This window comes from Amblyomma mixtum, chromosome 3 (assembly GCF_055824585.1).
Source record: "Amblyomma mixtum isolate Tamu chromosome 3, ASM5582458v1, whole genome shotgun sequence".
In the NCBI taxonomy this organism is placed as follows: Eukaryota; Metazoa; Arthropoda; class Arachnida; order Ixodida; family Ixodidae; genus Amblyomma; species Amblyomma mixtum.
In genome coordinates this window covers 118,388,145-118,412,344 of record NC_143014.1, presented here as the reverse complement: position 1 = coordinate 118,412,344, position 24,200 = coordinate 118,388,145, and the positions used below count along the sequence as shown (strand labels likewise).

General features: G+C 46.0%; 1 protein-coding gene and 1 long non-coding RNA gene across 2 annotated transcripts in view; one reads left to right on the top strand and one right to left on the bottom strand.

Moving 5' to 3' along the window:
- Positions 1–1,229: 1,229 nt before the first annotated feature.
- Positions 1,230–16,452, top strand: LOC149351546 (lysosomal aspartic protease-like). Its single transcript, XM_089577048.1, has 7 exons — positions 1,230–1,482; positions 7,608–7,707; positions 11,544–11,667; positions 12,977–13,418; positions 14,080–14,224; positions 15,277–15,375; positions 16,046–16,452. The coding sequence occupies exons 1-7, from the start codon at positions 1,421–1,423 to the stop codon at positions 16,199–16,201; spliced, it is 1,128 nt and encodes a 375-aa protein (XP_089433174.1). The 5' UTR covers positions 1,230–1,420; the 3' UTR covers positions 16,202–16,452.
- Positions 2,659–24,200, bottom strand: part of LOC149351545 (uncharacterized) — a 43,049-nt gene continuing 21,507 nt past the window's right edge. Inside the window, exon 3 of the long non-coding RNA XR_016289499.1 lies at positions 2,659–2,709. This is a non-coding gene — a long non-coding RNA (uncharacterized LOC149351545). The remainder of the gene's footprint in view (positions 2,710–24,200) is intronic.

The following is a 24,200-nucleotide window of genomic DNA, read 5'->3' as shown; positions in this document are numbered from 1 at the left end:
GAACGTTAGGCACGAGCAGTCTTTCCAAATCCGATGGCACGGAGAGGAAGAATGCGCTAGTGTAAAAAAAGCTTTCCGGTGACTCTAGTTGTCTCGTTTTGGTCGTGAGCTAAGCTGCTATCTGCCGCAGTTTTGAGAAGAGAATGCTTTCAAATGGAGTGTCACGCCGCGAAAGCAGAACAGGGTATAGGGGGGCATATTTGATTCTGCACCATTGCTTTCAGAGGCATGCTTGCAATGACGTACGGAAACTGAGATATAGCGTTGTTTACGATGATGCAGTTGTCCTTTTTTGCAACTTTTAATTTCAAGTGAAGTTTCTGGCTAACGCAGCTGTTGTGGTGTGTAAAGTATTGTTCTCAAAACTGTAGTGCTGTGTAGCGTATATGTCTACACCCGCACTTAGTTTTTAGATCTGTAATCACCTCCTAGCTGATCACGACGCTTAAGTAATGATCTCTGCTTCAACCACATGCATGGAAAAACTGAGTCATGAGCATCACCTAAAGCCATTAGGCCTTCGAATGATCTTTCTGACAGCATAATCTCTTTTTCTGATCCTGAAGAGTTTAAAAAGCACCTCTGTAGTCTTGCTCCAGAAACAAAAAAAAAATCACCTTCAGGATGAAGAAGAAATCCGAGGCCGATGGTCTCATGATGCGGTTGCCAAGAAGATGGATAATTCGTTGTCCGTTCCCCAATAAAGCCTGACCACTTCACTCAGTCTGGCTCGATGCTAGCGCGAGTGAAGGCCCGCGCATGCCGTACGGCCTTTTTCTTATTCAAAGCTCCTCCGGGCCCCCTCGCAACAGTCAAACATGGTCCAGGAGAAAACCGATTTATTCAAACTTTTTCAGCTTTCCAGAGCTTCCTCATCTCTAGCTTGCGCGCTCCTACCACTGGATTTACCCTTCAGTTTGACCAATGTTCGTGTGGATAGACAATTTAGGTTGTAAATGATGGGAATACGGAGTGGGACGGGGATAGTTCACAAAAAGCATAATGCAAGTAAAGCTAAAGAGGAGGTTAACTCAGGACTTGTTTACTACAGAGACACCGAAAAGATGAGGCAAAAATGTAGCTTGTCTGCCACATCGGGTAGCTCCAATAAAACTGTTCCCTCGGTGCCCAATGGGTTATGCGCTCTTTCTTTTTCTACTTCCTTGAAGCTTCGCACGCAAGGTACGTAAAACCACGAGATTCAGAAGTGCTGCCTTGGTGCTGGGATAGAGTGTTTTCGAAGACGTGGCGCCCGGCGTCAGTGCTTTCAGAAAAGTGATGAGGACAGCGACTGTCGATAACATAAGGGGCCCACAAGCCGCGCAGGGACACTCGTGTGCGCTCTGCGAGCCGAGAGTCGTTCCTTGAAGCCAGCCTGCTACTCGCTCCTTCTCCCGTGCGAGAGCCTGCGACACCAGCCATGAGCCCCCTGGGCGTAACCTTCCTTCTGGGACTGCTGGGGCTTTCCGCCGCCCAGTTCAGGTAAAACGGCCGCCCCTTCTCGACTTGAAACAGCAGCAGGAGATGTATGCAAATACACGAAGGCGGGTTCACTCTTTACTGTATAAAAGAGCCGATTCACATCGTTCGTGCCCTCAGTCATGCATACAACATCCGCCAAGCATCAGCACTTTCTGTACCAGGGGGAAAATGGGCACTTTGCGTGGGTTCTCTTTTATTAGTTTAGGATGACAAATTGATGTTAGTTGCATTACCATGCAGCACGTCAAAATGAAGCGAAATAAATTTACTATTTCACTGTATGCATTGCAAGTAGACATAATAAACAGGAGAAATGTGAAATTTTATTTGTTTAATGCAATGTTTGGTTTAAATTAAGGTAAATATTTATGACATTACGCTTATAAAACGTGAAAAAAATTGTTTCAGAAATTACAAAATATACGTCGTGTTGCTTGTTTTACTGCGAGCGCCTGGAAGTTGCAAAGCTTTGACTGAAAAATGCCTTGAGCGAAAAAAAATTGCTCGCTGTCTCAAAGAAAGTAGCTATTTTTTGAAGGCGTTACAAGAGCTACTTGTTCTCAAAATGACTGGATTAGAAAATGCAGAAAAGTACAAGAAAATCTAGAAACATTGATATTTTTCTCAATAGACATTAAAAGAGAAATGCCTAATTTTTGGACAGATAGTTCTTCTGGAAGCTGAATATTTTACACGCAGGTCTCTTGCTGTCTGAGTCATATTCTTTTAAGTACTTAATTTCTCAGTCATTCTTCGTCCGGCGTCTCCCTCCACTTCCCTACAAGTGGAGAGGTGTACATCACTAGAGGCCTTAGGGCACTGAAGGTGGCAGAAATAAATTCGGACCCTTCCACTGCGGCGTGCCTCACAGCGCAGAAAGCTGCCTTCTCCAGTAAATTTTCGTTAACTATTTATGGAACGGTTTCTATGTTAGCTAGACACGCTTCTACGCTGCCCATATTGAGGAAACACAGGAATAGGTTTCACATGGGAATTCGTACGAGATGAGAAAATTTGCTGCATCTAGAACGCAAGGGAAGTGGGAGGGGTGGAAGAGGACCAAAGCATGGAGAAGAGAAAGGGAAGAGAGCCCAATATCTTCTTGGTTGGCCAGCTCGATGGAGCCGTCGGCAACATACGGCCAATCCACACACGGTCAATAGCGTGGTTGGGTTCAGCATACATGTGCTTGGGTCTGTGCTGCTGCAAGGTGGGTACACCCGCAACCTGCAGCCAAAAAAGAGGCGAACAAAAAAAAATGGCAGATAAGCATCAGCCGAGCAAAGAATAAGAAATCTGAGTGCTTCGAAAACAAGACAAAGGAACACCTCCGAAAAGGTAGCCTTTTCGTGCTCTTGGTAGTCTTAGTAGGCCGTGGTTCAAGTCACGCTGCCTTGAACTCGGGAGCGCTGTCATTGCATTGCAGACTTTCTTCAACGCGGGAGAAGAGTGTGGTAGCAGCGTAATAACGCCAATGTCGGGCTAATGACGTGCTTAGGATAGCGCATATCTCCACATATTGCTTGAAAAATAAAATGGATCACTCATTGCGGGCGCATTGAAATGCACCTTTGGCTTCAGAGCGATCATTGACAAAGAGAAGCTTGTTTTAATGCGACCAACTACATCCGCCATAGTCAGAAATGCAGTGTGCTTATCAATTCATAAAACTTAGCATAAGGTCGAAGACATGTGTGTACTGTCCTAGCACACGATACTCGGGAAACTTAGCTCATGAGCACGCGCAAAACTATCGATTTAAAAAGAAAGCAGAAATGTGAGGCCCCCAAGCTTAGTTCGCAATTGTTTTGTGCGCTTGTGACATGCTATCAGTCCTTGGGCCTACTGATTTTTGACTCACGGACCCTCGTTATCTAGACGGCAAATTCACTTAGTGAAACAAAAGTGTACTTTACTGAGTAAAATAAATATGGCTCAAGCGGTTCCCAACAAAAGTAGCAGGCTTCATGTGCGCGCCAGCAACAGAAGAGACGAGTTGTTGGTTTCGCGCTCACAAAAAGTGGATATCCTTTGTTGCGGAAACTGTCTCATTCTGGTGACTAGGGCGGCTCAAACAGAGGGAAAACACCACACATCGAGATATCTTACTAATGCCTGATACCATGGAAGCAAACCTACCCCAGAAAGCTTCCAGCAATTAGTTTTGTGTGCACACCGTCGCTATCGATGAAATACGAGGCGACTCGGAGCGTGGTAGCAGCCAGCACCACTCAGCTGTCGCAGCGCTTTTTCGTTATCAGGCGCAAAGAGGAGGAAGATGAGTGCTCTCTTGCGATAGCATACTTTTGTGCCAAAAAAACAAAGTAGGCGCGAAATGTGTCTGAGTTCAGCTGCAAGTGGACACCGCTGTTTTGGCTCTTACGGGTATCGCTAGTAACCGTCTCCTTATCTACTGAACGCACTCTGTCGCGGTGACTAGGAATGGGGAGAGGTGCTCTGAGTGAAATGTGGTTGCAATGAAGTCAATCCAAGCGCCTTGTCAGCGCCCAAACCTTCATTTAACGACATGCATTGTAATGTGAAACGACCATGTGACACATGGTCGCGCTTAAGTAACATTTATGGTTTATGAGGGTTTAACGTCCCAAAGCGACCCAGGCTATGAGGGACGCCGTAGAGAAGGGCTCCGGGAATTTCGACCACCTGTGGTTCTTTAACGTGTATGGACATCGCACAACACACGGGCCTCTAGAATTTCTCCTCCAAAGAAATTTGACCACCACGGCCGAGATCGAACCCGCGTCATTCGGGTCAGCAGCCGAGCGCCATAACCACTGAGCAACCGCGGCGGCCTTAAATAAGTAAGCAAAAAGGTGGAGCCGTTTTGCCAATAGTGGGAAGTGTTATTGAGAAAAATGCATTCACTCCTTGCACAGATTTACATTGTCATTTTGTTAAGTTTATAGATGATAGATTCAAGATGGTTATAGCATTATATTAATTTATTTATAGATTATAGATAAACCTCACGTCGGTGCGGTCTGTGCAAGTGAATTGTACAGCAAGGCGGGCATGATGTGCGTGATGTGGATCATAATTAGGCGATTAATTAGCTGAAACTCACTAATCAGCCTTTTATTTTTCAATTTAGGAGGAAAGGTTACATAGGGAAGTTGAAGGCCGTCAACATCGAAAATGAGTCCTATTTTTAAATTTTCTTGATCATTAATGAGGTTAAATATATTGAAAGTAAAAATTGCGCATTTCAAAGCTCGCTGCGTTGGCTTTCCCGAGTTGCATATTTATAAAATCGCGTCGCGCGTGTTTCTTATACATGCAATACGGATGCCATTTGTGTATTCGATGCTCTAGAAGAAGTTAATATTTTGGCGAACCTACCATGCGCAGCGACGCGCTTTTATATATATGAATTGCGGGAAAGCTAACTCAACGAGTTTTCAGATGCGTATTTTTGACCAGCAATACTTTGATTTGAGAAAGCGTACTGGTACTAAAAGACGAAGAAAAAAGACACAACAACACAGGAATGGCGCCAACTTCCAACTGAGTTTATTCACGAAAAAAACCACTTAATAACCACATGGCATGCGAAAAGATAAAATCAAACCAGATACAGGGGGTGATTTAACAAAGACACACGTACCAAAAGGACCAAAGCAATGATTATAAAGCTACAACAACACTGGACTGGCGCCAACTTCCAACTGAGTTTATTCACGGAAAAAACCACTTAATAACCACACGGCATGCGAAAAGATAAAGGCAAACCAGATACAAGGGGTGATTTAACAAATACACACGTGCCAAAAGGACCAAAGCAATGATTATTAACAAAGACGCACGTGCCAAAAGGACCAAGGCAATGATTATTAACAAAGACACACGTGCCAAAAGAACCAAGGCAATGATTATTAAGACAGACGTGCCAAAAGGACCAAAGCAATGATTATAATCATTGCTTTGGTCCTTTTGGCACGTGTGTCTTTGTTAAATCACCTCTTGTATCTGGTACGCTTTTTGCGTAAACATGTCATGTATTTTTGACGTTCGATGTTTCGAACCACATTGCGATTAGGAAAATGCAAAAAAAGGCTCGACATGGATGATGACACCCTTCAATTTCGCAATATAACCTTGCCCCCTAAAATCAAAAGTAAAAATTTTGTTAGGTGATCTTCGTAAAGTTATCGACTAATAACTGATTAACATCAGGTACAGGCGCGGCCATAAGTAAACGGAGCACGCTATTTCGTTCGAAGTGCAATCACGCTTTCTCCATTGCTAATGAAGAAGCGTTGTTTGTCTACAAGAAAGGCCACCAACCACCTCTACCAGCATGCGCGTGCCACTCCTGGAAATTTCGATTACGTGACGCGTGAAAAATATTCGAAGACAATTGCGTGCTCCGTTTAATTTTGTCCGCGCGTGTACATAATGTCCATCTTGTTGCACAATTCACCTGCACCGAACGCACAAATGTATCTCTGAAAGTTTTTAAATTAACAGCCTGCAAACGTTAAAAAAGATCAATCTTCAGGTATATAAAGCTCCAATTGCAAAGCGACATTTTGCGCGAACAAATCATAGAACCAGTCCCTGACCAATTTCGGCTCTGTAACCAGGAATATCTGTTGGAAACTAAAAGACGAAGCACGGTGTCGTATTATTCTACCTTGTTACGCATGGGTGTGGTCTAAACATTTGAATGTTCTCTGTAGTTATAGTCACTGATAAATTTTAAGTGAGAATTTTCTTCCCTTAGCAGCGCGGTGGGCAAAAATGCGTAATATGGTGAAGAATAGCTTCTATGCGCCGCGTTGGTTCAGTGGTTACAGCGCTCGGCTGCTGACCCGAGAGACGCGGATTCGATCCTGGCCGCGGCGGCCGAATTTCGATAAAGGCGAAATTCTAGAGGCCCGTGTACTGTGCGATGTCAGTGCACGTTAAAGCGCCCAGGTGGTCGAAATTTTTGGAGCCCTTCACTACGGCGTCCCTCATAGCCTGAGTCGCTTTGGGGGGTTAAACCCTAATAAACCAAACCAATAAACCAAAGAATAGCTTCTGCAAGAAAAGAATTAGGCGTGTGTCCTTGAAATTGTTGAGGTTTTCTTTAAACGTAAAATGTTTTATCATTAAATGAAAACACGCAGTAAGGAAGCTGTATCACATCGCGGCAATTCCGTCCGCTTCGCAAATTCTACAACGAAAGCATTGAAAACTAGGACATATACCAGCTCTTGCTTATCAATGATCCGGGGTCGAAGGAATCCAGCCTTCCCACTGGAAAAGCCCTACATCGAAGAATCACATGGGAACTTATTTACGTTCGTTTCTGAAGGCTCTTTTGTTCGCGAGGCACAACTGGCGCTGCTCATCAAGCTACATAAATATGTCACGCATCATTTACAAAGGAAATACGGGACTACCGAAAGTGGCCTGTCCTCGGTACTTCTGCGAAATTCATAGAGGAATCGCGTGCTCAGGTTACCCGTTCACAAAAATTTAGTGGGAGGGAGCAAATGCATAAAAGAGCAAGTCGGGCCATTTCGTGTTTTTTTCAACGAGTTGAGACAAGCGTAAAAAATCAAAGGGCATGGAGAACAGAGGGCCTCACTCCAGCGTTGTGTAGAGTGATTGTTGTTCTAGTCTTAGGTCGTTTCGCGCTGTTTCTGACTCGGTCGTTGCAAGAACACTCGACTCCAATGTTCTTCTCTGTTCTTTGTCTTTATCGAAGCAGTGTCAAGTGAATGACATCAAATTGTATTTTTTATTTTGCATAAGGTTGGTGTCAGTCCCACTGCTTTATTATTAGTAAAGAAAAAAACGAACAAACGATGAAACGCTGACTGGAGAAGGGAAGTTAATTAGGCTTTAGGCCGGCTGTGCTAGCGGCTACCCCCCTAACGTGAGGTAATGTGGACCTCTGATGCCTCATTTGAGACCATGTGCGAAGCTTGAGACTTGCGTGTGAAAGATGAACAGTTGAATGCAGTTGAGAGCTGAATGCAGATGACCAGTATTTCGACGCGACTATAAGGGAGCAGTTCGAGACAGCTATGTTCAGGTTAGGAAGCCTAACGAGGACAAGTGTGTCAGAAGAAAAGACTGTCTCCTCTTTTTTTCTCTTCTACCTTCTGCTTTAGCATCTCTCTGTGGAGAAACCGGACGGACGTGGATCCAAGACAACGTTCACCGGTTGATGCAGCTTCGGTTCTTCCGGAAGAACTGGAAAACGAAAACAACGTGAGGACTCCACCCGGGAAATTATTTTGATGGGTGCAGAAAGAAAAGTGACTTGAAGAACGAAGTACATGGGTCGAGCAAATCAATGCAGCAATTTGAGTAAATAAGAGCTTTTGCACGACATTTTACAGCCTATTTCGGAAAATGAACGTGCACATTCTCACACTCTACCGGTGCAAATACTTCGCTTTGTTCTCGGGCAGCACACTACTGAGAAGGTAGGTCAATGACTACGTTCTAGATTTCCGGTTCAGCAATTACTAATTGAGATAAGTTCAGGATTTCCTAGGCTTTCGCTAGTCTGCTGCAGAATCAAAGTTGTTTTGTTCTTGTTTGTAACTGCCTCTATTGCCGTTTTCTGCAAACAAAATGTTGGTTCAAGTTTTCATGTGGTTCAACAGACTACTAATCGATAATTAAAGTTCTGCAAAAAAAGGCCATGTTTCGAGTCCAAACAGTAGGACTAAGAGTAACCGAACTGCACTATTGAGTTAGAATAAGGTCGAATTTTTTCACCGCGTGTAATTAACGCCAATAGTGAACATAGTTTTCTAAGATAAAGACCACCCCAGCAAAGCGCACCATGTGGACGCACTGTGCTGCATTATCGCAAAAGATAAAAGTTTGTTCTAAGTGACTTTTCATTCTTGAGTAGATAAAAATGCCTCTTATTTATAAGGCTAAGTTCATTTAGCTTAACCAAGTTGGTAATTGAGACGAAGACCCGTAATCTTTACCAAAAGTGTAAATTTTGAGTTGGTCCGGTAAAGAACAAACTTAAAGACCCCTTATTTCTCGCTATTTCGGCGCCAGTTCTACAGAATCGATGCAATAAACTGCACGAGGTGATATAAATACAGCGGACCCACCAAAAAGTCGTTGTAGGTTCCTTCCGGTTCCTCCCGAATTCTACGCGGTGTTTTCTAACCGCTTTGACTTCCCGCTGCCTCGACCCCTGGGTCTTCTTCACACCCTCTTGAGCACATGCCTCCCGGACTCAGCGCCGTCTCCCTCTACATTCTGTATTTCGACTCCAGCGATATTCCATAAAAGATGGGCTTCGGACAGTTCACCGTGGTCCCATCGCATATCTGGGCTTGTAACTGAGCAAACTCGGTCCCCAGATCGCAAATGCGCATTCGTGCACTCCTTCCGGTCACCATTTATTCGCCTTCTTCTTCCCTGCTTCGTGGCGGAACCGCCATGGCCCGCTGCTGTTCAGGAGTGTAGGCGATAAACAGCTATCGCTGCAAAAAGCAGACGTGAAGACCTGGAAGCAATGAAATAAGGGTGTTGGTTTAAGCGTAGAGCTTCAGTGAGACGCTGAGCAAACAAGAGGTCTAGAAGACGAGAGCGTGGGCATATTTTTGGTGTAATAATATATTTCTTATTAAATAGAGCCATTTTCACATTTCTGCCATGCACGGGCAAGTAACGGCTAAGTTTATGACTGAAGTTCATACCGACGCAAGCAGCGTGGACATAGGCGCCGTCATCTTTCAAAAAAGCGACGGACTGGAGAAAGCAATCGTGTACCTACTCGTCGTTCAGATGAGCTTAGGAGAAGAAGTTCTGCAGTCTTCGCACGACGAAACAACAGCTGGGCACCTCGGGTTCACCAGCCCAGTGCACTGCATTCAAGACAAATACTGCTGGCCGCGGCTGTCTGCGGTCGTCCCACGGTACGCCAAAAATGCCATGAGTGTCAACGTCGAATGGACCCCCGATCAAGTCAGCTGTACTATTGCATCCCATATCACCACCGAGCAATCCCTTTCAAAAGATTGGTATCGATCTCCTCGCTCCTTTCCCAACGTCAGCATCGGTCAACAGTGGATCATCGTGGCGGCCGACTACTTGACCCGCTACCTCGAAGCAAAAGCCCTGCCCAGTGGTAATGCGGCGGAAGTCGTGAAATTTTTCGTCGAGCAGGTCCTTTTGTGTCATGGCGCGCAGAAGTTCTCATCACGGATAGGGGAACAGCATTTACGGCCGAGCTTACCAAAGCCATTCTGAACTATAGCCAAACAAGCTACCCGTGAACTATTGCATAACATCCGTAGAGAAACGGACTTACGGAGCGTCAGAACAAACCATCTCTGAAATGCTCGCCGTGCATGTGGATGTATGTGGAACACAAAACCTGGGATGTCACCCTCCCTTACGTCGTCTTTGCGCACAACACCCCTGTGCGGGAGACCACCGAAATGACCCAGTTTAGGCTCGTCCACGGCAGGGCGGCAACTACCACCCTCGACACCATACTCCCAAACGTCACCTATGAAGACAACATCGACGTCGCCGCCTACCTTCAGCGCGCAAAAGCCCGACGACTTGCCCGGCTACGGATCAAGGATCAACAGCGTACCGACGCCCGAAGCTACAATCTACGCCGACGCCGCATGGCATAAAAGCTCAGAGAGCGCGTGTGTCTGTGGATGCCCAATCGCCACCGCAGAATCAGTGAAAAACTGTTGCGCCGCTACCTCGGCCCGTACAAGATTCCTCGTCGAATCGAAGAACTTGACAACGAGGTTGTCCCCGATGCAGTTACGGTATCTAAGCTGCGTCGTTCACGCCCATAAGTTGTGCATGTTGTGCGTTATAAACCTTATTACGGACGCTAAAGGACGCTTTGTGTTTGTATTTTCAGTGTTTATTTTTCTCTTCTTAATTTTTTTTTCTGCAATCCTTTCTTTTTACTCTATAGCATCGAGCAGCCGCCGCGGTGGCTCAGCGGTTATGGTGCTCGGCTGCTGACCCAAAAGACGCGGGTTCGATCCCGGCCGCGGCGGCTAGAATTTCTTTGGAGGAGAAATTCTAGAGGCCCGTGTACTGTGCGATGTGAGTGCACGTTAAAGAACCCCAGGTGGTCGAAATTTCCGGAGCCCTCCACTACGGCGTCTCTCATAGTCTTAGTCGCTTTGGGACGTTAAACCCCATAAACCAAACCAAACGAAACCATAGCATCCAGCAGATGCTTCTTCACGAAGGGTGTAATGCCACGAATCTTCGTACTGCCTGCTCGCGCTCAGAGCCGTCGGCACTCGGCTTTATCATTTTGTTTGTGACGCGAGATCCGACCAGAATTATTTTCGAATGATTGCAGCTACGCACAACTGCTTCCACATTGTTCGAGGTTGTTGTAGTTGCTTTGGCGTCATTTAGTTAGTTATATGGGGTTTTATGGCGCATAAGCAACTATGCCTATCATGCGCCAAACACAAGCTTTGGTGTCCTGTCTGGATGGTTACTTGCCAGCTTTAAACTGAGCGCGGCCATGACCGGGAGGCATTCTAGTCGACGACCACTGAGCAAGCTTGTTTCTATTCTTTGTGGGCGCAGGTCCGCCCAGTAAAGTTTCTTTTGGGAACCCTTTCGCTGTCTTCTTGACTGCCGGACTGCCGTCACCCCTACGTGACCGTATCAATATTCCTAGATATTTACAGGATCAAACAATGCCAAGGTCTTTTGACTTCGCTTGAGAGCTGTACAAGTACGATGGTAAAAGTTGCCATGTGCGTCATGAAGGGGTGTCGCAATAGAGTTGTATATGATTGCGGAATAATCGCAGAAAATTAAAAAAAAAACCTATGGAAGTTTTACCATAAAGACTATGCAGTGAAAAAGAAACAACACAGGTAGCGTAGGTAAAAATGACCGCAGGAACGCAGAGCAGTCGTAGAGTCACTGATAGTTCTTCTCGCGTTCCTGTTTGCGTCGAACAAAGCCCCCCCCCTCGCTCTTAAAAAAAGAAATCAGTGCATCACATTGCGCTCTCGAATCAGAAAAGGGACGTACACAACTAAGCTCATGCAAATTTCTCCTCTTTATAGTTGCATTACTACGGAGCCATCACTCTTGGCACGCCTGGGCAAACGTTCAAGGTCATCTTTGACACCGGTTCGGCGAACCTTTGGGTGCCATCGATACAGTGCCCCAATACGGAAGACGGCTGCAGTAAGCATGCTTTATACTTTCCAGTTTACGGTGTTCCCTCCTTTGGAGGACGTCACCTTTACACGCTACAGTTTATTCAGTCTGGAAATGTTCGGGAAACTAAGTGACGAATGTCGTGCACCAAACGGAACACGCTCTATCTCGTCATTAGAAGCTCACAGAAAGCAAACCAACTTTATAATGTACCTCATCATACACAAGACCTAGCATGTACGGCGTACTATCTTAACAAAGGCGTCGGTTCTGGCATTTTTTATATCACAGGTAGCATAAAAGAAGATTCTCGCACAACTTGCGCCCTCCGGTGGCTCGATCACGTTGCACGTATGGCTCGCGGTAATTGCAGGATGTATCCGCCGCTATGGACGAGGGTGACGATGGTGAACACTCTCAAGGCTAGGTTACGCGCAGCATATATGACATAAATACCTCCGAAAGCAGAAGATTGGTCGTTAGCCGCCATAACTAAGTTGGTAAAGCACTGGATTGGATATTCGGAGGTCTTGGGTTCGGATTCCACCGATGGCAAATGTTTATTTGAATTCAATAATATTTCACCTATAAAACAATTACACTATCAATTTCTCATTGATCAAAAAAAATTAAAATAAAAACATTCCCCAGTGCTTTCCTTGGTTTCGCTGACTGTTAGTTTCCTTGACTGATTATGTGCGAGCTACAGGACCTGAAAGCAAAGAAAACACGTACTGGCATCAACAATTCGTTCTCAAAATGTACAAAATCTTTTGCCGAAAACAAAACCTCTTCATATGACAGTGCGATAGAAGTGCGAGTGAGCCTATTCTTTTCTTTTATTATGAAATATGCTTTCATGACGACAGTTTTGTCTCTGTGCGCTTGTTAAAAATGACGGCGTCGTCAAGCTTGAATATGCTTGCAAATGAAGAGGGTGTTGCTGTTCAATTAACCTTGCTTAGAAGACGGCGCCTCTAGTTTTTATTTAATGCGCAAGTTAACAGATGCGGAATATCAATAATTAAAAAGAACCCATGTTTTAAGATCGCTTCAAATTAAAGCGATTTCCAGAAAATACGCCTTCTGAATGATGTCGAGGCAGTCCTAACAACGAAATAAAAAATTGTCTTGAGGGCGCAGTTTCTTTTTTCGACTGAGTTTTGCTGACAAATGAAAACCTCACTTTATGATGAAAGCTACGATGAGGTGTTTTGTTAAGATGTACTTACCATATTTACAAAAACTCGTTCAGTTTCACCCAACTGGCGTAATAATACACGGTAGAAGATCGGAACTCGAGACTTGCAAACACAAGTTTTTTCGAACACCACAGAGGACAAAAAGAAGTACGACAGCTCGAAGTCGAGCACCTACAAGAAGGACGGCCGCACATTCAAGATTGAGTACGGAAGCGGTGTCGTCCAGGGCTTCTACAGCACAGACGTTCTGGGTGTGGGAGGAGGCACTGTGCCATCGCAGACGTTCGCCGAGGCTACCAAGGCTCAGGGCGCCATTTTTCAGAAAGCCAAGTTCGATGGTCTCCTGGGTCTCGGCTACCCGGCATTGGCAGAGGACAAAGTTGTTCCGGTGTTCGACAACATGATCAAGCAGAACCTGCTGCCCAAGCCTGTCTTCTCTGTCTACCTCAACCGGGATCCCAAAGCGACTCCTGGGGGAGAGATCTACTTCGGTGGTATCAACAGCAAACACTACACGGGAGACATCACTTACACGCCTGTCACCAAGAAGAGCTACTGGCAGTTCAGAATGCAAGGGTACGTACTCCTATTGCATGGCATCGGCACCTCGTTGAGGCACACAAATATATTTGAGTTCCGCAACAAGTGCCATAAGTAGGTAGCCCCGAAGGAACAGTGGGTGCTTCTCTTCGCTGCCGTGAGAAAGTTTCGTTTCGGCATCATTCGTGGTAGGATCCTTGTTTCTCGAATGATGATAAAGGTCCTTGAATGAGGCTTTCTGTCTACTGCGCTCAGACGCGCCAGAGAGCAGCCGCGATGAAAGTACGGCCGTCTTTGCGCGGTTCATTCATGATACGCGAAACTTATTTCTAGTTGCAGTGTTACATCTAAGCCGAAACATGTCACGCGATGAAATTTTTGCACGCCAAGAGATCGGGTGGGCTTTGGCACCAGACGTTCTATGTGCGATTGCATGGTGATGTAAGCTTTTTCTTATTACGAAAACACAATTACTGCGACGACTGTGAGCTTGCTTTAGAAGTTTTCTGCGGAAATGAGTGAATCAATTCTATTAATAAAGAGTAGCAAGTGGATCTGAAAGCCGTAATTTGAGCTGGTTGCGTGCTGCTGCACCAGATCTGAAGCAAGTTACGTTCTTCTGACAAGATATAATAAAACACGGCCGTGCACAATGAGAGCTTGCATTCCACTGCGCTTGGTTACTTTTCTTCCCCAGTATGCAAGTGAAGAAGGACAAGAACTTCTGTGCCGGAGGCTGCGACGCTGTGATTGACACCGGAAGCTCTTTTGTTGAAGGCCCCAGGGATGAGATCGAGCGGCTGAACGCATACCTGAGAGCCACAGAAACGCCAGCTGGAGAGGTGGGCATAACTTTTACTGGAATATCTTCGCGCAAAGATGAAAGCACGTTGGATAGAACAAACTCGCATTCTCCGAAAAATAGCGGCTGGCATGAGTGAAGCATGAATTCGAATATCAGTTAAGTCCATTTGCTGCTAATTCAGCTGGTCGTATTGATCAACAAACAATCTCAAGTTTACTGCGAAGCACTATGCGGCTAAACAGAACGAAGTAGACTGTTTTTCTTGTTCTCTTAACCGAATCTCTCATATTTAGCAACGTTACCTTCAGCTGGAACTGCAATTTTCGAGAACCAGACGATAAAGCCCAGCGTGGTGGCCCGGCCAGTGCTACTTGTTGTTGTTGTTGTCCTCTAGATAATGGCGCGTACCCACTGCGGGGGATTGGCCAAGACACAGGCGGCAACTGATAGGTGCACAAAATGTTAAACAAGAAAATAATGATGGGGAAAAATAAAATAATAATGTTAATAATAGCAATTAGGAAATAAATGAAAGAAACTGAGATGTGTAATTGAAATAAGCTAAACAAATACTGTGAGATCGGTGACTGAAATAGAGAACGGGGCTAAATATTCCATGTTTCGGAAAGCTTTCGTTAATATCTTCGTTTTTGTTTGGCACAACACTTCCGAGCTGCAGCTTTCGCTACTTCGATGGTAATTTATCCCAGACAACTGTGCATGTTGAGGCGAAAGCGGTAACAGTATTTTACACAGGCGCACATGCACTACAGTAGATGTAAATCTACAAAAACATTCTCCTGGCTCAGGCAGTGCGCCTGGATTTCCAATTTCCAAATAAAGATACAAACAATTAACAAGGCCATAACAAAAGATCTTCCCATTTCCTTGCATGAAGTCATCATAAATTATTTGTCCAGACTCGAATGTTCGTCACTGCAATACATGCGGTCTGTTTTTCACGTTGTTAAAAGGCAGTTGCTTAGTGTTGTAGCGATGGTCATATTAGTCAATGACAAAAATAATTAATTGTTTGCGAAGTTGAAGAACAAAAGTAATTTCATTGTTTTTTTCCTCTCCCAAATGCAGTTTAGGGTTAAGTGCTCCTACATCCCCAAGTTTCCCATGATCTCGTTCACTATTGGTGGAAAACAATTCACAATGACTCCGGATCAGTACATTATCAAGGTGAGATATCAAAATCTTTTCTTTAACTTTTTATTCGCATGATAGGGCATTTCGATACCGGGGGTAGTGATTCTCAACTTCTTTCTTTGATTTCTCGGAAATATCATGTATAAGCGTCGGTTGCTGTCACACTGTTTTTAATTGCACGAAGTTATATTCCGGATAGATGAAGCAGGCTTGCAGATAAACAAAAGAGGCAATTTTTTGTGATATTTGTTTTAGCTCATAGATGCACCTCGTGCGATCAAACCTACTAGACTGTATTGTACCCGCAGAGAATCACAACAATGAATAATCTGTAGAAAATTTCTGACTCCGGTAGTTTATGCCCGATACAAAATTAAATGGAGGCATTAAAACGCCTGAACTAAAAACATTGACTTTGTTATTTATTCATAAAATATACCCATATCCAAAAAGCTATATTTCCTGAATATCATATTCAAATCATACCTCGGCACAGCTCTAATCATCCGGATAAATTAGTTTAAATTTTCGTACCTAAAACAACTATTGAGTTCGAACAGTGTACACAGAGAAAACAGTCGCGCAGGGCGTATCTGCATGGAAGTGCGAATAACAATAACTTAACACGTGGCCCAGTAGTGACATCTGGGCGAACGAGCGGCCTTAAGAAAAATAACATTGCTGCTGTCTTTTCTTCATCTAGATGGAAACTTCGACTAAAGTCAAGTGCTTCAGCGCATTTGCTGTCTCTGACACGCCCACCAAGAAGTTCTGGATTCTTGGCCAGGTGTTCATCGGCAGTTTCTACACCATTTTCGACAGGGGCAGCGACCGCCTGGGATTCGCTGTAGCCGCCTAAAGGGCTTTTATCTCTTTCTATGAATGGCTCACCACTGGTGGAAGCAGCATACTGGACGCATGTACGCCGGGTAGTTCTCACCAAAAGTCGCCATAATTAAAAGAATGCCCTCATGAGCGATTATTGCGAGAAATATGTTGTCTTGCGTGAGGTATGTTGCCGGGCTGGTTGGTTTTACGTTTTTGGAAAAGGCATTGCGCTACAAATCCACGCACAAAAGGACGAGGAGACGAAGGACTTCGGCTCCTCGCCTTTTTGTGCGTGTACTTATAACGCCATGTATTTTTCAAAAATATTGTCTTGCCTGCCTGAGAACTCGGTTGTGTTGCTCGTCCGCAATGGCAATCTTAATTTGCTTTGAAACAACTGTGAAATGATAGAGGCGCTGGCATGCGAAGTCTGCTGTGCTCTTCCCGTCGAGGCAATCATTGGAGGGGAAGGAAGGGGGGGAGGGGGAGGGTAGCGCAGTGTTGGCACTAACTTAGTCCCTTGTTAGAAAATAGATTTGAAGTTAGCCAGCCGAGAACTTGATACAGTTCTGCCGGAGGAGGTATAAGCCCTCACCGCCCCGCCGCGGTGGCTCAGTGGTTACGGCGCTCGGCTGCTGACCCGAAATTCTACAGGCCCGTGTACTGTGGGATGTCAGTGCACGTTAAAGAACCCCAGGTGGTCGAAATTTCCGGAGCCCTTCACTACGGCGTCTCTCATAGCCTCAGTCGCTTTGGGAGGTTAAACCCCAAGAAACCAAACCAAACCAAACCATAAGCCTTCACCTTGGGGACTCGGTATTGGCTTCCACCTCGCAGTTTGCACAAAGCTTGAGTATGAAAATCAATTTGCCGCCAAGACCTGTGGTTATTTACGAAATTTTCATACACTCAGAAGCAATTTATTAACCTCCTGAAACAAAAAAAAAAGCATTGTCTTTCTTATATTGTTTATTCCTAAGTCCCTGTAAATGCAGAATTTCTTCACGCGGTAGAAAGTGACCACTGAGTATTGAAATAAAAATTTTCACGCAAGTTGTTTTCCGATTAGTTGCGGCAACTTGTTAAAAAAGTAAATAATGTCTCTGGCGCTTTGAAGGGTGGCAAAAGAGACGGCTAACCCGGCAAAGTAGCAGTCGTCCCATTTTCGACTGATAACCGGCACCAGGTTTGCTGAAAGCGGTGCAGGCATGCAGGCTCCAGGACCCAGGCAGTGCAGCGCGAAACAGGCAACTGTTTGTTCACCTTAACGGGGGGGGGGGGGGGGGGGGGGGGGATAAAGAACGTAAAAGACGACTGTACTACATGGCACTGCTCTCGCAAAACAAGAAACACCTGGGACAACTGATCGCCCCACAAATCCTTCCTAAGAGTTGCGCCTGGACACAAGAGGGGCTGTAACCCGCACCGACGCTGCAGATTGCACGCAGCACTGTTACCTTCAATATTCGTCAAGCGGACCCGTTCAGACGGCTTTGTATTTTCTTTTTCACGAATAGAGCCGAGAAGAAATCTTTTTTATAGAGCTTTACAGCTGCGCCGTCGTGTGTTTTTGAACAGGCAGTCTGCACTGAACGCGCAACGACCAATGTAGACTAAATTGGCCCATTTGGGGATTTGGCCCATTTGTAAAACTAGCGCAGTCAGGGATTGGCAAATATGGCAAAATGTCATATTTGGCTGTTTGATAAATTAATGTATTTGGCGAATTAGCGCACACTGTTAAATTGGCCCATTTTGACAGTTGTAAGCCCCTTCAGCTGGCGCCGTAATCGGGTCTGCTCTTAGAACAGAAATCCAGACAGGTTGCATTTCGTTTAGAACTACGCTACTGCCACGAAGAGGAGACGCAATTCTGTTGCCGGTATTGGCGCCATAGCCGCGGATGTCACTTTGAGAGGAAGGGGTTTGCCATGTTTCAGGAGAGATAACTACGGCGTAAATCCGGCGGACGTTTGCACATATCCCTCCTCTCGGCAACGTAACCAACAAATTTTCTTTTTCATGGCAGCCAGTGCCTTCGGTTACTAACCGCGTGCGCTTGATGGCGGTGGTGAGAGACAACGACGACCACCACGCAACCGGCACCTGAACAGGGATGAAGCCGTCCGGTGGTGGCAACTGCAAACAAGTTCTTTTTCATGCCTCTTCCTAAAACACACCTTCAACCCGACCCTATACCCTTGCTATACTTTCCTCTTGTGGGAAATTGTTTTTATTTAGCCCAATCTAACCTCTGTGGTGCCAAACCAACCCTGTATCACTGCTCCTGGGAGTGCCGCACCCCCTCCAATCAATCTCCCTTCCCCGTAACTACGCCTTCATTCTGGGAAGCTGCTCTGACCAGCACCAGTCCGCGAGGACAGCAGTGGCTGGTGAAGCAGGACTGCAGGATCGCGACGGCAAATGGGGCCCTGGACTGAGGGCTCCACTCAGGGACGCCAGCACTTCATTTTAAATAAACGTTTTTTTTTCGTCTTCCTCCTGTGACGAGAAAAAACCAGCTCCGACAGAGTTTGGTTTCGAACTATTCTTTTTATTGCACTGCACGCGGTGCGAGGCCTGATGTGAACTTATTCATTGACGGGCACCGCACATGGAGTGAGTTGTTCCCTGCTGCCAGAGCGCGACCCGAGGGGAGCTGCGAGTTTAATCTCCTGAATACTTCATGTTTAGTGGCTGTAAACAATCCAGTCACTTAGAAGAATACACCAGGCGCCTGAAAACCCTCGTGCTATTGTCAGCAAATGATATTCGTCAGTGCGTGTGTGCACGCCACTGTCACAAGATAAAATCTGATGTAATTTGCGAATGACGGGAGTGCTGGTGGGAAAAATAAAATTCCAGGACATATTTCAATGCTCACATTAAAAGACATAGAAAATAACAAGAGGAAACGATAACGAGAAAAGCTATCGAGTGCTGAAACAAGAAGAAGTCGATGAGAATCCGAGGTGAAAAGACTCGTGAAAGCGCGACGGATGGTGTAGCCAGCGTTGTTGCGACCCGGGTAGCATGGCCGGTGACCAGTGATTTGACGAGGAGTATGGGAGACTGGGTTTAGAGAGGAAATGTAACGAAAAACTTTATACACTTATTTAAATTATTTACATAGAGCGGGACTGAGAATGGCTCTCAGTGGAAGGGGAACGTCTTCGTCAACCGTAGTCGACTGGAGCTAGCAGGCTTCTCTCGGCCACACTCACGGCCGAGTTAAATATCGTTCGGATTCCCCAGATCCCTGGCTGGGGAATAATGTTCGACGAGCACTGTCCAATCGGATGGACCGAAGGGGATGTTCGTGTTACCACCCACGGCACGGCAGGTGCGGGCTGTTCCCCTCTCTCGCAGCTGGGTCGATGGGAAAGGGGAGATGCTGACTCATCCAGCCCGGTTGGAAAGGAATCCCCCGAAGTCTTCCAGCAGGTGAATGAACTTGCTTCCCCGCCGATTGTCCAGAACGCGAGTCGGGGACATAGAAGTCTTCAATTAACCGCCAGCGTGACTGGCGCCGGCACGTCGCCTCTGCTGTGGTTGCTCGGACAATACCTCCGGCGCGTCTCCGGCCTTCGCCGCTACTGCCGTGGTCACCTCCGCTCAAGGAATTTCGCTGGGGTTACTGCTGACAATGGCCCTTGACATTCCTGCTGCTGACATTCCAAGCACCCCACTTCACCACCGCCGTCGCGAGGTTGTCGGCCTCGTCGTTTGTTCACGGTAGCTGCTTGATCGGGCCCACGTGGTCAGAAGTACGGTCACAACAGCGTGCACTAAACTTTACAGGTCGCCTATATCGACTACTCATGGCTTAAAGTCAGGGGGTGTCTAACTGATGTTATACGACGATGACCAGCAAAACGTTGCTGACGTCATCCAAGGGTCACGGGATAAGTGTCACGTGAGAACAATGACTTGCAAAAAAAGTTGCCGACGTCTTCCAAGGGTCACATGATAAGTGTCACGTGACAACGAAGATTTGCAAAAAAAAGTTGATAATGTTCAAACGCAAATGCTTCTCATTTGTCCAATGCAGCAGACTGCAGTGCTCTCCAGTTCTTTATTCTTGTGAGTGGTGGTCAGAACATTCCTTCTCTATCGTTTCGAAAATTTCGCTGTGATATTTAGTAAGAATTATAAACATGTTTTCTTAAAAGACGAGACAGAAAAAAATAAAAAGTCAGCAGAAGTTTACAACTACTGGAAGAAAAACAGAATCCCATATTCGCACGCCAAGAGCCAGCCCAGAGCTGGCCACTCAGCTCTGAGGCTGCACAGCAGCGCTCAACAACCACGAGCCCAAAAGCAGAGCGTGGGAGTCGCTTGTTTCAGGTATTCGCTTGTGTTTGCGTTCTTGTCGTCTCGTCCTTGTTACTGCTGCGCTGCAATTTTCCAGTTTCAGTTTCAGGTATATGTTTCATAAACTGAGAAAACAGCGCCCTTTAAAAACCTTTTCTCCTCTTTGTATGACACAATGAGTAAAACAGGTCGCCAGCCGTTTTTTCTCTCTCCCTTTTTACTGCCCGTCTCAACCAGTCCTCGAATCACTAGAGACCCCATTTCGATGAAGCCAGATATAAGCATAGCGAGTACTAGAAGTAAGCAGTTTGTAACAAAACGTGTTTTGTGAGGGAAAAAAAAGGCTGACCTCCAGCAATATTCTTTATTTACGCCAAAGAAGGAATGAGCGCATGCACTCGCAGCGAAAAGAAGTTGCGAGCCGCGGCGACATTACGTCAGGGCAGGGCCATGCTGCTAAATGTGGTCCGGGCCAGGCATATGGAGCAAAGATTGAGAGCTGGTATTGTAGAAAGTCATTCGAGCATGACAAAGTCAGCCTACGAAAAACTGCGAAAAGCAAGATATTCGCTTCCTTGTGATCGCAAATCTGAGGAAAAATAGGAGTGCTTTTCACTGTTGGAGGAAGATCCTGAACATTCCTTTGCTAGTTCGAAATCGAAGCGAGGCGGATGCGGTCACTTCCGCTCTGTGCAGCGCACCTCGGCTGACTCCTACAGTTGACACTTTAGTAGAGTGAATAATGCCCTTCCAGCTGCCCAACTTCCAGTGCTTCCAAGCGTGTTTGGTCGAAATCGCTCGACTGTTCGATCCTTCATCTTTTCATCGTCGTGTCATATATAGTGAGGTTCGTTAGGCTGCAGCACGAGGATATTCGACCGGGAACTGGCGAGACGGCCTCGTTTGCTACAAAAACTAGTGCAGATGAGAATAGGATGTTGGCAGTGTTGCGCATCTTTGGAATACTTTCAATTTTACGCTAAGAAATGAATTAACCGTCTTCACCCAAAAGTAAGTGCGCGTATTTAAACCTTCTTGCAACATTTTTTCTTTCTCAGACTTGCTCTAACCCCTTCTCGTTCATATCCTAGCGTCGTTCTCGTGGACATAGTCCAGTAGAATGGAAAAAAAAGTTTGGCACATGGGAGAAAACTATTTTATCTTTGGTTAATAGCAATAATTTTCTCTCCGCCTGCCTCCATTTGCGTCCGGTATTCGGCGCAGGTTTTATAAATAGAATAATGACATTATTCGTCATTTCTGTCCGTCCAGCAGAGACTAGTTTTGTCCAATAGTTTACTACGTGCTTTATATCTGGCGCAGTCATTGCTTTCAGGATAGCTAAGAGAGAGAGAGGTAAACTTTATTAAAGAAGAGGACTTAGGCGCGGATTGGGGTCATGTTCCCCTCCCCGCGGAGGGCTCCTCTTCTAGGCCGGACGCCAGGTGGCCGACCGACGATGTCGTTCGGCGACCTCTTCGGCTCGCTCTGTGGCTCGAAGTTGAACCTCCGGGTCCGAGCTGAGCAGCGCGGCCTCCCACTGAGATTGGGTAGAGAGCTGCAGACTGTGCGATGGCTTGTCTTGAGTACATGAGTATAGGATGTGCGGTGTGTCTGCCTTTTGGTGCCCACAGAGAGAACAGACGGGGCTGTACTGCTCCGGGAGCCATATGGAGTACATGTATGGATTAAAGAAAGTGTCTGTTTGGAGCTGCCGCCAACTGACTTATTGTGTTTTACTGAGGGATTTATGTGGTTCTGGGAAGATCTGTCTTTCTTTCTTGAAGTGGGTAGTAATTTCTTTGTAGGTTGTCATTCGCTCCTTGGCCGACCTGAGCTCGGGGTAGCGCACCTCCCGGTTAACCACGAATCCTCGGGCAAATTGGTGCGCCGCCTCGTTTCCAGGGTGGTCCGAATGGGCGGGGACCCAGATCAATGTTATCTGGCGGGTATTGGAGATTTTTGTAAGATTTTTATGGCTGCTAAGTGGGCCCTTCCTTTTGCAAAATTTCGAATTGCTGTTTTGGAGTCACTTATGATGTATTTGGCAGTGGTGGAGGTAATCGCTAAAGCTATGGCAGCTTCTTCGGCCTCCTCCGGAAATTTTGTTTTATCTATTGTCGCCGATGCAAGGGGAGAACCTCGATGATCGACAACTGCCAGAAAAAAGGCGTCTCTGTCCGCATGTTCTGCCACGTCCACGTGCGCCGTGTCTTTCTGAACTGAAAATCTTTCGTGAAGTTTTTGTGCCCTAGCCTTTCTTCTGTCCGTATCGTAGTGTGGATGCATGGTTTTGGGCAGAAGAGGGACTGTTAAGTGTTCGTGCACGTGTCTTGGAATTGGCAAGGTGTGTGTACGGATTCCTTCATATTGTATTCCTGCTTTCTTTAGGATGAAACGTCCCGTTTCAGTGCCTGATAGTCTTTCATATTGTGCAATGAGGCGTGCTTCTATCATTTCCGCTAAGGTGTTATGAATTCCTAACTGTAATAGTTTTTCATTTGGAGTATGACGTGGGAGGTTGAGCGCAATTTTGTAGGACTGTCTAATTAGAGAATCCAGGTCGTCTCTTTCTCTTACTGTGAGGGTGACGTATGGTGTAGTGTAGTTGACTCTGCTAAGAACGAAGGCTTGTATTAGTCTCCTGGTCTCGGCTTCTTTAACTCCTCCTGGCCTATTCGCGATGCGTCTGATGAGGAAGGAGATTTGGTTGACAGTGTTTCTCAGTTTCTTAATTAACGTGTCGTTTTTTTGGTTTGACTGTATCAGCATTCCTAAGATTCTTAGTGTTTCCACTTCTGGGATGGCTGCCCCTTCCGCGTAGATTTTGATCTCAGGCGCTTTATTTTTCCTTTGACGCTTTGGGTGTTGGATGAGGACTTCAGATTTTTGGGGGGAACACGCGAGTCCCGCGGCTTGTGCCTCCTCTACTACTACATCTGCCGCTTGTTGTAGTGTATCTTGTATTGTGGCGATACTCCCCTTGGTGGTCCAAAGGGTGATATCGTCCGCGTACAAAGAGTGTTCTAGGTCTGGGATTTTTGCGAGTGCGTGTGCCATTTTGATGAGGGTTATATTGAATAAGAAGGGGGAGAGGACCGATCCTTGCGGCGTTCCTCTGTCTCCTAAGCTGAAGGTGTCGGATTTAATTGCGCCAATTTGAATTTTAGCCGTTCTATCGGAGAGAAAGTCCTTGATGTAGTTAAACGCTCTTTCGCCCACATTCAACGGTGAAAGAGATTCTAGGATTGCTTTGTGTTTGACGTTATCAAAAGCTTTGTTCGAAGAATGATCTTCAAATTTGAATCGACCTCCCCTCGGTTGCCGCTTAGAACGCGCTTTGTTCTGACGCCATCTGTTGACAGCAAATGCAGTTTGGCGGCCGTGGGCAATGAATAACAGATGGCGCCACGAGGACTGAACGTTGATGTTCAGTGCCCGGCGGGAAAATGAAAGCGCCTAGCATGTTGTGGATGTTCTGGAGTATGTTAATGCTGTGTCTGGATGTTGCTTGCAGTGGGCGAATTTAAGGGGGAGAGAGAGAAATTTGACACGGGGAGAGAACGTTGCCCTCGATTTTTCCTAAGGAGCAAGTTGAAGAAATACATTGTGCGAATATGCCTCGCCCGCTCCAATAAATCCGCTGGTCACCGTGGCATTTTTTCTTTTTGTTGCGAAAGGAACTCTACGCTAGTCGCCGAGCCATTTCGCAGAGC